At 42.3% G+C, this 14,262-nt stretch overlaps 1 protein-coding gene across 1 annotated transcript in view; it reads right to left on the bottom strand.

The window, feature by feature from the left end:
- Positions 1-838: 838 nt before the first annotated feature.
- Positions 839-14,262, bottom strand: part of LOC144262940 (uncharacterized) — a 55,177-nt gene continuing 41,753 nt past the window's right edge. Inside the window, exons 7-8 of the mRNA XM_077813447.1 lie at positions 1,618-1,759; positions 839-846 (exon numbers count right to left, since the gene is read on the bottom strand). Coding sequence (XP_077669573.1) covers positions 839-846; positions 1,618-1,759 — 150 coding nt within the window. The remainder of the gene's footprint in view (positions 847-1,617; positions 1,760-14,262) is intronic.

The raw sequence follows: 14,262 nt of genomic DNA, 5'->3' as shown, positions 1-14,262 counted from the left end.
AGTCCTTTATTCCATCAATGTAAAGGGACCTTAAAGTGAATGAGCCATTATGAGTACAAACTAGAGGTAGATGGGAAATGGTATTTCTGGTCCAGCAAAAATTGTAGAGGTCAAGGATTTTTCCCTTCCTCAATGGGACAAAATTGAGACCCTTAAAATTTTTCAAGCAGCAGCCAGGTGAGACAATAGCCAGTGGCTGAAGCACTCAACTAGGATGAGCAAGATACCACTTCAAGTTCCTGCTCTGAATTGGGCAGAGCATGGATTTGAACCTAGTTCCCACAGAGACTATTAGCGTTTTGAAGAGAAAGTCCCTCCTGGACCCAAGAACCCTCCCCAGTGAAAGTTTTGTAGAAACTGTCATAATTTTGTGAAAAGTTTCAGTTTCAACAAATCAGCATTTTACAACAACAGTTTCATCAAAAAATTCCCCCCAGCTCTGGTAAGGGCATCGCAATCTGACCCTAACTGAAAGTCCTGTGGTTTGTGTCAGAAATATTTTGACTAATGTCTCATCTGCAGAGCACTAAAGTATGTACATCTAGAGGAAGGGAGAAATATTGGGACAATTAAAAACAAAGGACAACTCAGCATTTATACATTTTGTTTTGATTCTTTTATTGCTTTGGACAGCTGCTTGGTACCAACCTACTAAAAAGAATAAAAGCTATGATTAACTGGGTCATCGGAAAAGGAGTAAATCCAAGGCAAAAATGATCTGGAAATCAGAATTATTACAGAGTGCGAAGTGTAAGATGTGAAGGTTTTCTATTATTTTCCTGTGTGAGTATATCCATTGATAGAGAGGTTCCTGGTGCAATTTCCTGGTACATGGTCTCTAACAATCTAGGGGAGAAAGAAGGGAAATGGGTTAAGAGTTGAATTTTTTCATCAGATCCACAGAAGATTAAAAGCACGTGTTTGCCTGTGGCAGATAACAAAAAGTGGTATGTCAGGCAATTATTCAGCACAACAGTTCCCTCTTACACATCTTTCTATATGTTTAAGGCACATGAGTTATGAAGATCTACCAAGGAGCGTGTGTAAAGGTGTTATTATTTCTGTGACACAGAGGAGATGACTAAGCTGAGGGCTGTGATCCACAGAGGGGAAGTTCCAGAGAGGCTGAGATGCCCCATCTGGACTCTGAAACACCTTCCTGTGCCCTCCTTGTGGCACTGACACCCAGTACTAAGTACTGTATGCACAAGAACTGTCTTCATATCCCTTTATCGCCACACATCTTGCATCACTGCAGGCAACATTATAACAGCAGTGAGTGTCATGTAATACATTGTTATGTTCTGCCTCAGCATAGGGGATGGACTGGATGAGCTCTTGACGTCCCTTCCAGGCCCACATTTCTGTGATTATTCATCCCCCCTTTTTTAAACATTAAAGATCTCTACCTCACTCACACCCTGAGCATGCAAGCCTTCAACACAAGCAAATAATGACGGAAGACTCCATGAAGCTTAGTCTAAGGGAATTCTCTACTAACGCTTAGCCTGCAAAGTCTCATGCAGATCAGAAAGTAAAAGAGTAAAATTCCCAACTACAAGCCTCTATGTGTTCATGCCCTGAGAAAATTAACTTTACTTCACACTCATAACTTACCTTCTTCTACCAGAAGAGGATAAAAGCACCAGGCGACAGCAGGGGGTCTTGACTCAAAACAACATCCTCTCGCCTTACATACTGTAGCAGGGATGCCGGGGTAACCACAGTTCTTTCTGAGTTTTACCTCTGCTGGACAGACCTTTTTATCTGTTTTTTTTAAAAAGGCACGTTACCTTAGGCTTCTTCTATTCTATTCATTATTAATATTACCATAGCACCCAGGACCCCCAGTCATGGACCAGGTGCTGATCAAACACAGAACAAAAACACAGTTCCTGCCCCAGACATCTGACAATCTAAGTGTAAAACCAGACATCAGATGGCTACAGACAGGTAGGTGGAGGCGTACATGATGTTTATTTGTAATCCACTGACAAACTGTTAGTTTAATAGCACTGGACTTGGTTATAAAAATAGAGAGACAGAGTCCTTGCTGCATCAGACATGTGCTGGGTGTGGCGGGGGGAGGAGGGTTCTGTCAGGGAGCCCGTTACAGCTCCTTGATTCTACACCCAGCCTTGGTCACAGGTGCAGTTTAGAGCAACTAGGGACCAGCTGCTAGATGGGGATTGTGGGAGTGCATGGTGCTTTGGCTGCTCCCATTGCTCTGAGTGAGGTAAAGGGAGTGCAGTGGGGGCAGAGAATTTGGCCCACATTTCCTACAGAAGGTGCTAACTGCAGAAACTGCCTGATTTAAATAATCCAGCAGAATGAAGGAATCAAAACCAGATCCCAGTACCTGGAAGCAAAAGGTTAAATGTTTTAATAATTGTGTAATAATTGGCTTTGAACAGAGTGTAAACTTCTCTGATCTGGGGCACGTGTAACATGACAACAATGCAGCTTAGAACTTAAACAATACATTAGTGAGGTTTGGCCACTGAACATGACAGCCAGGCCAGTCTTCTCAACATAGGTACCAGATTCACATGGGGCAAAGCTATGCCTGTTTAGCTTAAGTCCAGAATAAAGGGGGGTGGGTGGGATCCAGCACCTCAGCAGGATCGTGGGGAGGAATTGTGCCTCAGAGGCAAAATGCTTCCTAGAACTACCTAGCATGCAGGAGCAGAGGCAATGGTGGAGTCATGATCTTGCCTCTTCCTCACCCCTCCCCACTAAAAACAATGGTGGTGTCTTCCCCTGCCCTAGGGAGTCAGAATGGAACAGAACCTGTGTTCTCCAGATCACATAGACTGCAATTCAGCCTGACCCTTTCATAGGGCAGATCTGAGAAAGGTTCCCTAAAGCCTCAGAAATCAGAATCTGGCTCTTAACAAGGGTGTTGTACCTTCTTAGCCTGGTGGGAGGAGCACAGCCTAGGTGGGCAGGCAAGAGCAGTTGTTCAGCAAGTAGGTCAGACTGAGGGGAATTGGTTATATCAGTGCTCAGCCTTCAATCATGTGAGGGAAGTAGGCTGCTTAGGAGGTAATCAGGGTCCATGCTTCAAACTAGTGGTGAAAGTTCACATCGGGATCCAGGAGACCATTGCAGAACTGACATCAACTGATAACTGTAGCTGTGCATATCTGTTTGGTAAATCTCCAATTCCCCTTCAGCAGCTGTGGAAAAACTTATGTGGGCATATCTCACCACCATGCAGCCCAGGTATGGTGTTCCTGCACAATAATATTTATTGATGTACAGTCCTGCTCTGAAAAGTGAATTTGTAAAAATGGCACTGTGCGATTCTGCCATTTGTTTCTCATGATTCCCATAAGAAACATGTTCCATTTATAAAATAAAATGATTCCCTCCTCGCCCTCCTAATTCTCAGAGTACAAAATCAGTCTGGGCTCTGACGGCCCACATGCCTTCTTTCTGTCTCATGTATTGTATAAATTGTAATAAAGGTTCTGTTAGAAAACTGCCTGTTACAAGTATGCAATCTCACTATTTTCATATTATGTCCTCAGTGCTAAATGTGCAACTCCAGTTGCCTTCAATGAGTTTGCATGGCTTTAACTAATTGGAACTTAGAGCAGAAAGTTGTTGATGATGCAAAAGAAGGAATAAAACGTATCTTCCGCCCAGAGCTGTGGTGGCTCTTCAGGGTCGACAGGAGTAAAGATCTGGTTGTGTCATTAAGGTAACAGGAAAGAACTGAATACAGGGGGGAAGCAAACCTGTTGAGCAAGAAGCTGCCTTTTTTGAATGCTTGCTTTTCAGAACTGAATCACACTTATATTCTTTTCTCTTTGACCCTGGTTTTTGTTTGTTTGTTTTCCCCCAGTCCTCCTCACTGCTGAATAGAGATTTGGCTACTTAGGGCCTGGAATGAAAGCATTATCCATCTTATCTTTATGAAAGGTAATAAAAATGACTCATCATGATAGAGACCAAATGACTTATGGATGCTGAACCTAGTCCGTAAAGTATTAAGGTGTCTGTGAACTATACTGCTACAGCAGGTCTGATGTGCAGTAGTTATGTGAATAATAAGAGAGTTTCTACACTTACCATTCTACTGTTGATGAGTGCTTTGCATTGTCTCTCCTAGTCAATATGTTTATAAATATCTAATACTACAGGAAAAGCTTTACACAGGGTTTGCTGCCCTTTGGGTGTTCTTAGTAGGACTCTCCTCTGGCATAAGTTGCCTAAAAGCAGGGTTGAAATGGGATTGTTCTTTCTTTTTAAGAGCTCTTTAGTTCTCAAGCGTTTTTCAGGTAAAACTACACCTCTTTCTTTTGGAGAAGGGTGTTGAAAAGGGGTGTATCATCCCATGTCTGTTTGATGTTGTTTCTTCTCTTGGCCCTAAAATAAAAGGATTTGAATTCTATGGCCTAAATACTCTGGGTACCAAAGAGAGGATATTCTTGAATGTAGGTGTTTCACTACTTCTCTGTCTATTCCTTGTTAGCCAGAAACAAACTGGCTCCAGTGTACATGTTCAATATCCTCCAACTACTCGTGTTAAGAGTTGGTGGCTTCATTTACAGATAAGAATCCCTTGCCCTTCTTGACTTCAGTGGGTAGTACTAAATTAGAATTAAGCATTATGGATACAATAAAACAAAAGGAAAAGGCAGCCCCTTTAGATATTTATTAATAGGACTGGACACCACATAGCTCTGAGGTCTTTGCAAGGTACTCTAGAGGTTTTTGAGGCTAAATTAATTAATTCATTTATTCTGTATAGGGACCAACTCTATGGCGGAGTTTCTATCTCCAGCCTGGAATCACTATAGAATAGTTTCCTCAGTCAAGTCCTTAGTGTCTTGAGTAACATCTGTGGCTCAAATCTTGCTATATGAAGCATGCAAGCACAGCAGAATTTCCTTGTATGCTACATGTTGCAGGATCAGAGCCATGGCCCTACAATTCCTATTCAGTTAAGTCTGGTGTCCGTTAGAGACAAAGTTTGGGAACATCTTTTCAAATTTTAAGGAAAAAAACAAAATAATACAGGATCCATAGGACTTATTCAAGGAAGAAGCTAAAGCAGGGGCTGAGGTTCTGCAGTTGGGGCACCTTACCTGAAGAGCATAATGGGAGGGATGCTGTGAATGAGTGCGGGGGAGGGGAGGAGAACAGAAAACTGGAGTTTAAATGGGGAGTGAGTGAGAATGGAGAGAAGTATCAGGAGTTTGGAGAGACTGGAGAGAAGATAGACCCAGGGGTCTTTTGCAGAAGGCACTAAGCAGTTAAAGATGGGCTCATGTCCCCTTAAAGATTTTTTTTTTTTCCTGGCCTTGGATCAGACTTGATGTGGAGTAACTCTAGCCCTGGATAGCCACTTAGAAAACAAATATAAATTAACAAAGACATTCCTAACTTTAGTCAACATGGCTGCAGATGGGGGCCACTTTTAATTACTTGCTAACTTCTATCCAGGAGAGAAAGCAAATGACTGATGTAGAGCATGTGAGAAAAATAGAGATATAGGAGACTTGAAAGTAAGGTTGAATGTTGCCTATGCTAGTATTTTTCACTGTCCTCACTCTTTGCAGCGTTCTAATAGAAATCTGCACCCATTTGGTTGTCCTTCTTATTGTGTAAGTAGCACTGTTTCCCACCTGGACACATTTTTGCATAGTTAAGCACTAGGGAAATCAGACACGTTTCAGAAAGGTACATTACATTTCCTTGCGAGAGGAATGAAGCACCAGGGGACGCCAGGAACTTCTGAATTGAAACAGCATCCTGCGTCCTCGCATTGCTTGGCAGTGATTCCTGGAGGCCCGCAGTTCACTCTGTTTTTTGGAGCCACAGTACATTGGCATGGAGCTGTTTAGAACAAAAATCAGTGTTACCATCTCTCTCTCGTTATCCCTATTAGTGTTTTTTTATCAGTGGCACTTTCACTGGTTTCAAACAATCTTGCAAACATAAATTCTCCATGACCCACTGAAGCCAGAAATCATTTGGTCTACAGCTTTTCAACAGTATGAAGATACTGGCTCCATTGAGGTCAATGGCAAAACTTCCACTGACTTCAGTGGGACCAGGGTTTCACCCTTTAAGAATTAGTGTCCTCCCCCAAAGCCCATTCAGGTAATGGAATGAGGCCCACTGAGTTCAGTAAACTTTGGATCAGGCCCAGGAGTAAGAATGTAACATCATATACTATTCCAGATCCAGCAAATTTTGACACCTTTGCTGATCTTTTAGAAAGAAAGAGAGAGAGAAGGGTTCCATGCAAATTAGTATAGTTGTGAAGATGCAAAACCATGGTAGTCAGGTTATTGTAAAATAAGGGATCAGATGCAAATTGTAATAGCTGGAATTTTAACATTCTAATCTTACAGTAGAGGCATCAGTAATAGATTGGTTCAATAAAAGCTGTCTAAATGCATCAAACCTACTTACTTGCTGCCCATTTCTTGGGTTGTCTAATTGGATTTCTTTGTCTGATTATGCAGTATTTATATACAACTTTCTGCTTGTATTGGCACAACAGTGTGGTATAAGTTAAAATAAACAGTGTGCTTTTTGCAGAGAATTGGCTACAATAGCACATCATGAGGCAAGATCTTTCTGGTTTTCTAATGGGTAGTACCAGGTTCGATGTCTATTACTACTCCTTTTTGTAGGTTGCTGCTTGTTTTGCTAAGCGTATGAATGTTAATCTTGCTCCCAGTGAAGTCAGGGGGATTTTTGCTATTGAGTTCAATAGTAGCCGGATCAGGGTCATGGAACAATACCTTGAGATGAAATGTTAATATTTTATTGTACACAAATAGGAGATCTGCTCTTGCTGCTATTGAAATCAGCAGCATCAGGCCCATGTAAGTACTTCTGAATGCAATAGCAAATAAATATACTTACCTGGGGGTTCTGCTCCTTCAGTCAGTGCACTGAGCCCTAAAATGAGGATGACTGACAGTAACTGGATCCCCTTCTGGTCCATTGCAGTGTGGAGTTCTCAAAAAGAAAAGAGAGAGAATTTGGATCTCGGATAAGTACCCCTTACATTCAGAAGGGTTCATTTTATACCCTATTCTATGTTTGTGTAGTAGGTTCAGATAATGCTTTGCCAGACCAGGCTCCACCTAGAGTATCTTTTTCTTTTGATTAGAAAATCTAACCAAGTATATCATATATGTGGTGGTGATATCCATTTGATAAAATGAAAACTCCTGTGACAAACTGCATTAATCATACACCTTTGACTACCTCACCTGAGCTCTTTTCCTTGGGGACATTCCAAACCTCTGAGCAGCTTCAAACTGTCGCTGCATATTTCTAATAAAACAACTTGCCAGAGCAATATTTTCCCTCCAAATATATAATTTCTGCTTCAAGACTTCCACTGGGCCAAGGCCCAGAGCAGGCGATATTCACTCCTGAACCAGTGAAAGGATAGCTCACAATCCATTTGGCCTATAGAGAAGGAAACCACTTCACATTAGAAAGTAAAGAACTGTTGTGTTAATTTCAATGGAATAGGTGAGCCCAGGGAGTCAAAGGTATTAACCTGACCCTGTCACTGTACAACACCAAATAGTCCAATATGGTTTGGGGTTATGATGAGCAGAGAGACCTTGGCCAGCTTAATCCCAGGGTACAAACAAACAAAAAAAAAAAAGGCCAAAGTTTGGAAATGTATTGATTAGGTCACACAAGAGAAAAAACATCTTGCAACAGAGTGGTTATGCAAAACAAACTTAATCCAAACTTATCAAAGTCCTTTTTAGAGCGAGGATATTGGTTAAAGTCTCATATTTTGTCAAACAGTCCATCTTAGTGGAGAAGAAAGGATTAGTTCTGTTGTATATTGAGTTGACCTCTGAGAATGGTGGTTACTTTCTCTGCTTCTGGCAAAACAGAAAGAAAAAGGAAGGAAGAAAAAGGATAGTAAAGGTGGGAGAAATAAGGCTTTTGTTGACATTCTCACAATACAAAGGGATGGTCAGTCACAGGTGGATGCTTTGGGCTGTCAGGTTGGCCATGACAGCTATTGCTCTGGACTCTGGCTCACTTCCCTGGTCTGGGATGTCATATGGCTGGTCCGGTCAGGTCCCTCTCCTTTATCCATCTCAGGCTGCATGGACTTCAATGAGCCATTTAATCTTGTTGTGCTGGTGTCAGGTGGTGCGACTGGTCTCTGGCTCAGGTGTAAAGCTAGCAGACAGAGCCCCAGAGGAAGATAGTAGTGGACGCAAAGGAAAAGGAAGACAGGGTAGAATCTCACGTATATCAGTCTGGGATCCTCACTGGTCCAGCAGTGATCGTCAGGCGTCCTCACTGGTGTGCTGGTCTAGACATACTGATGATCAAGGTCCACCAGCAAAGGACAGTCTCTGGAATGAAGCAGAAGCCTGTTGGCCTTTGCTCAAGGGATTCCCCCAGGAGTCTATTCCCTATTTGATCCCCGGAGAGTCCCTTTTATAAGAACCCTAAAAGGGTGGCGCTGGGTAGAATAGCTCATACCCTCATTACTTGTCCACCAGTTAGTCCTGATTTCCAGCACATCAATTTTGGTCCATTAATTTCCATTCTCTTATTAACCAGATATGATCTCAACACAGCCCTGGGGTTGGATCAGTAGAGCTTTCTGTCTGAACTAGTCCAGTCTCTGTCTCCCTTTCATATCTTTTTCTGTCCACACTTGTTATAGGTGATGGTAACATTTTGTGAACTTTCACCCACTTTCTAACAGTTGTGCTCACAATTGGGGTCGGCCTGATAGACACCATTATTACACCAATCTTTCCAGTGGGGAAATCAATTTGTTTCTAACTCTGATAGACTGTGTGATATTAGACCCATACCTCTCAACTTGCCAAGGCACAAATGTGACAAAGACCAAAAAGGGGCATAAAATTATTCATGCAGGTACATTACAGTGCTGTGGGATTCACCTATTTAGTGTAATGACCCCGTTACTTCTGTCTTAAATAATTTTAAACAAAAGGGTGGTGTATTGAAGACCATGTACAAATTTTAACATTATTACTTTAAGAGTAAGAGGTTTCTTGGTCCTGCTTGCAGGTTATGGGGTCTGTAGGGAAGCATGTAGTCTGGGCCTAGCACAGTTTGTCAGCAGACAGACAGCCTAGAGTTAGGTGAGATGAGTTATGCTTCTCTGTTTTAGGGAGCAGCCTGCTTTGTCTCTCTCTTTTTCTGGGTTCTTTTATCATTCTGATTTCTAAGAAATAATGTAGTGTTATGTTGCAATCTTCCAGTATGAGTATTTTGTTTTTATTTGGCTTCTCTGTTTGTATCCTGTGAAACATAAAAAAAAAAATGAGAGGGACACCAAATCTGTGAGGAATGCAGGGAATAATGGGATTAAATTGAAAGACGTTCCTTAGAAAGAGGTTTCTTTGAGAGGTATGATCAGAGCTTAAAATCCTGACACCACTGTTAATAGCCTAAGATAGCTTTTCCATAGTTAGAATTTTCAGACTGTATTGTCTGCCTTTGTGGTCTGTTTTGTCAGACATGATTCCAAGGCATGTAATGTGGAAGGATACAAAAACAGTACTAATAAAAAGAAGATAAATATTTCTGTGGTGTATTGTATGCTGTGAACATAACTGCTAAATATTTTTAATGTAAAATGTGGCAAATGGAGAAAACAGAATGGTGTACTTTGCTAAAAAGATTTTATTGGCATCTATTTGGGATGACCTGCATACATCACTTGTGTGTGGGTTCATCACTCAGGAGTTATGTAGATCTTCTGAGACTCATGCTGACAAAATCTTTAAACCACACCTGCATGTGTTCTACAGCTACCATGTTCAGCTAGTTACTTCAATGACCAAGAGAAAATGATGTTCTGCATATATGCAGTCCTGACTGGCAGAGTGTAGGTCTTTGATCCTTTTAGTGGCTGGACCATATATAGAGATGTATGAGCCTGCGACTGCTTCCAAAAGAGTAGGCTAGTTTATAGGTAGATCATCAGCTGGTGTAAACAGTCATAGCTCCATTGAAGTCAATAGAGCTCTGACAATTTAGATCAGCTGAGGATCTGATCATTTAGCTCAAGCAAATAGGGCCTCATGCTTTTTGATCCAGAGGTCCGGTGTTCATTCCCCACAAATGACCCATGCAGGGGGCATGGTTACATATTGACAAGGGAAAAAATGAATTTCCTTTGCAGGTTTTTTTTTTTGGGGGGGGGGGAGAGGAGGGACTTCTTGCTTTTAATGATCAAAAAGGAATCACCTCTCCTCCCCATTTCCATGCTCTGGCTTGTTCATTATAGTCCACCCCCCTGCTCCCAAGGTTACCCTATTGTGGCTAATCAAAGGCAAGTCCTGACTCAGTGGACATTATTTGGTTGTTCTGTATGGGAATTCTGTTGCCATTGTTTACTATGTTGCACTGAGGCGGGAGAGGACAGGCAAGTATGGAGGGCAGCAAGGAAGGCATAGAGGCAGGTAGCATGAGGGTCTGGCAAGTCCATCTACCCAGTGCACTCTCTACACAGTTCAAGATGCAGAATGCTTTACAAAGGCATAAAGCCTCCTGATACTGGCACTCAGTCAGGGCACATCATCTTCAAACCGGCGCAGCTCTGCTTCCACAGATACACAACTGATTAGACTAGTTGGAACATGGACTGGACTAAATCTCCCATGATGCACCACCATCGCCCCTCTTATTGAGTTGCATCATGGAAAATATAGTCGAGGCAGGGAGAATGGTCCATGAGAATGGGGGCAAGAGGCAGTTGAACTATAACTCCTATGAGGTACCTGGCAGCATTTCTGAATCAAATAGATTCATTTTTGGCCAACATTTTTTCAGTCTTCAAGTATTTGGGGGTGGTGGGGGTTGAAAAAAGTCAAATGTGTCATGGAAATTAGGAAATTAGGCTGTTTTCTAGAAAAGTGTCATTTAATCAAAAATCCAGTTTTCCAAGTAATTTATTGGCCATCCCTAACTAACTCAGCCTGTTTACACTCCCTACCTCAGACAGTTTATACTCTGCACATATTGATGGGATGTGCCCTCCTGCTCACCAGGAAAATCTTCCTGTTCACTAGTATCAAATGGGTGAATGACTTTTTTAAATCCCTGGCTTGTTTCCTGCACTGAGTTCTTTGACAGTGTGCTATTCGTCAACATTAAGAACTCTTTTCACCTCCCCCATTTGTTTTGAGGATCACTTGTTAATTGAAAAAACATTACTGACCCTGTAATAAATATTTTGGCCTACCATAGCAAAGCTCATTTTTCTCAAAATCCATCCATACTCCATTTATTGGAGTTTCTTTCTGGAAGTCATGATCCATCAAAGTATAATGGGTTAGCACTTTGTTCATCCTTTGCTTCATATATTTTGCAGGAGCAAGCAGAAGTGGTCTGTGTTACAAGTTAACATCCAGCAATTCATGATAGACTTCTTCCTACCATCACATGGAGAAAACTTCACATTTCAGGTAAAGGAATTCAGTTTCTTGTCCTACACACAATTTTGTCAATGCAACCTAAGAGTCTGATGCAGCACACATGGAAATCAATGGGAGTCCTTCCACTGGCTTCAGTGGGAGCTGCATCAAACCATAAGAAAAGCTTAGGTAGCTGAAACCTTCTTCTTTTATATGAAAAGCAAATGACTAAATGAATTCCTTTGTACCCAAAAGTGAGGAACTTTGTTGCTGTCAAAACGGGGCAGCAATGTTGAGTTGATTACTAGACCTTGGTGTGACTCCTAAAACGTACTTATAGAATTTGTCACTCCTATTGCTTAATAAATTATTTATTAAGTCTGTTATCCTTGCGCTGTCAAGTGTTGAGCCCAGTCCCATTCTACTCATAAGGGCAAAACTTCCACTGAAGATTTGCCTATGCAAAGAGTATAGGATTGGGCCCTTAACAAACAACTTAATCTGAAAGCTATTGGCTTCTATTCTTTTGCAAACACGATTGTTAATCTGTTTATCTCCTTTGTTATAATAGCTAGAAAGTTATTTCAGATTTCCCTTGAGTGAATTTATTTCCTTTCATTGGGTGAGCAATACATTCAAGTGGTTTATTTTCTATATTTTTTGAACCAAATTTGTGCCAATTGTCAAGGGACTATCTGACCAGTCCCAGAGCAGTCTGATAGATAGGGCCCTACCAAATTCATGGTCCATTTTGATAAATTTCATGCTCATAGGATTTTTAAAATCTTAAATTTCACAGTTTCAGATATTTAAATCTGAAATTTCATAGCGTTGTAACCATGGGCGTCCTGACACAAAAGGGGGTCATTGCGGGGGGTGGGATGTTGCAAGGCTATTGAAAGGAGGTTGTCGTGTTGCCACCCTTACTTCTGCATCACCTTCAGAGCTGGGTGGCTGGAGAGTGGTGGCTGCTGGCCGGGAGCCCAGCTCTGAAGGCAGCGCCGCCGCCAGCAGCCGCACAGAAGTGAGGGTGGCGTGGTGTGGTATTAGCATCTTTACTTCTGCGCTGCTGCTGGTGGCCGTGCTGCCATCACAGCTGGGTGCCTGGCCAGCAGCCATCACTCTCCAGCTGCCCAGCTCTGCAGGCAGTACAGAAGTAAGGGTGGCAATACCACCACCCCACTATAATAGCCAGATTTCACGGGGGAGACCAGATTTCACAGTCTGTGATGTGTTTTTCAGGGCCGTGAATTTGGTAGGGCCCCACCGATGGGATGCAAGAGGATGGGGTCAGTCTATATCAGTGGTGAGCAACCCTGTGGCCTGTGGGCCGCATGCGGCCCATCAGGGTAATCCACTGGCGGGCCGCGAGACAGTGTTTACATTGACTGTCCACAAGCACGGCTGCCCGCAGCTCCCAGTGGCTGCGATGCGCCGTTTCTTGGCCAATGGGAGCCGCGGGAAGCGGCGGCCAGCACTGATCTAAATTGAGTCCCTCACCTGCCAGTTTTGAGCACTGAACACTTATACACTAATTGGGCATAAATATGCAATATGTTTTCACATAACAATCTCATTTTTGGGAGCATTAAAGTGTTCATTCACAGAAATCCTCTTAAAACACGAAAATGAGAGCGAGAGGAAAAAAAGAAAACTAAAAATCTTTGTAGTCTTGTTTGGCTTTTCTTATTGTTTCAGATAGAGGCCTCGTTCTGAAGAAAAGAGAAATTGATCAAAAGTAGTGGTGATTTCACAATACCATCACATGAAGAACTGACTTCAGGCCACTAACTTTTCAGGGATGCCTGTGTTTAAGGGATTATTTGTGGAATTTAGATATGGGTGATATTTTCCACCCCTATCCTTTCTATACTGCTCTCCTTGGTAGTCTACTGGCATTCTTGTTGTCATGTTATTGTCTTACTTAGGGCTAGATCCTCTCTAGTCCTCTGGCAGTTAGCCAGTGGTCTGTGGGGAAGAGACAGAGTAAGGAACCTTGCCCACCATTGTATGTACCATATAAGGGGCTAACATAATGCGTGTCCTTTTGCCTGTGGGAGCCCAGTGACTGCTCTCTCTGTCTCCAGGAGGAGACAGAACTCCACACAACAGGAGTGTGCTGCACCCCATGAAGGAATGTATCAGTGTATGCACTTTTCCTGTGGACACAGGACCCCTGCAGCAATGCGGCTCCACACTGCCTCTTATTACGGGCTAAGTGTAATCTGTTCAATCTAATCCTTTGTGTCTGAGGCTCCTGCCACCTGTTGTATTAATTTAGATGGAATAAATGGTCCAAAAGTGTTATCATAATCCAGTCACTGCCCAACATTAAACAGTGTTAAACAAGGTCCGAGGCTTGGTATACAAAGAGCTCAGCTGCTTAGCACTGTGGCAAAAACATCATTAAAAATCCTTTTAACCTTTTGTTGAAGATAAAGAAAAGACGGGGAAAGAGTTAAAGTATTTGAAATGCAAAATATTAAATAAGGCTTTTATGTTAACAGTGTTCCTTGTTCCCTTTCCCTTTATCTGTAGATATGTTTTAGAAGGAAAATACCCTGTTGTTTGACCATCTCTTAGGTGGTATCAAAGGTGGTAGTAATTGTCCTTTTGGGGGAAAGAGAATTAGTTATTTAAGATGGGTTGGAAACGTCACTGTTGCTGCTGTCAACGTCCAGTCTTAGAAGGAAAACCCCCCTTGTTTGGCAGTCTCTTAGATGGGAGCAAAGATGGTAAGAACTGTCAATCCAGGTGGAGTTTGGGATTCAGCTGGAACTGGTAGGGGTGACAATGTCATCAGGTCCCTCTCTTTGGCCCATTCTGGTCAGGACACCTCTCAAGATTAAGATGA

Source organism: Eretmochelys imbricata, chromosome 1 (genome assembly GCF_965152235.1).
Source record: "Eretmochelys imbricata isolate rEreImb1 chromosome 1, rEreImb1.hap1, whole genome shotgun sequence".
NCBI classification, from domain to species: domain Eukaryota; kingdom Metazoa; phylum Chordata; order Testudines; family Cheloniidae; genus Eretmochelys; species Eretmochelys imbricata.
This window is presented reverse-complemented; position numbering and strand designations above follow the sequence as displayed.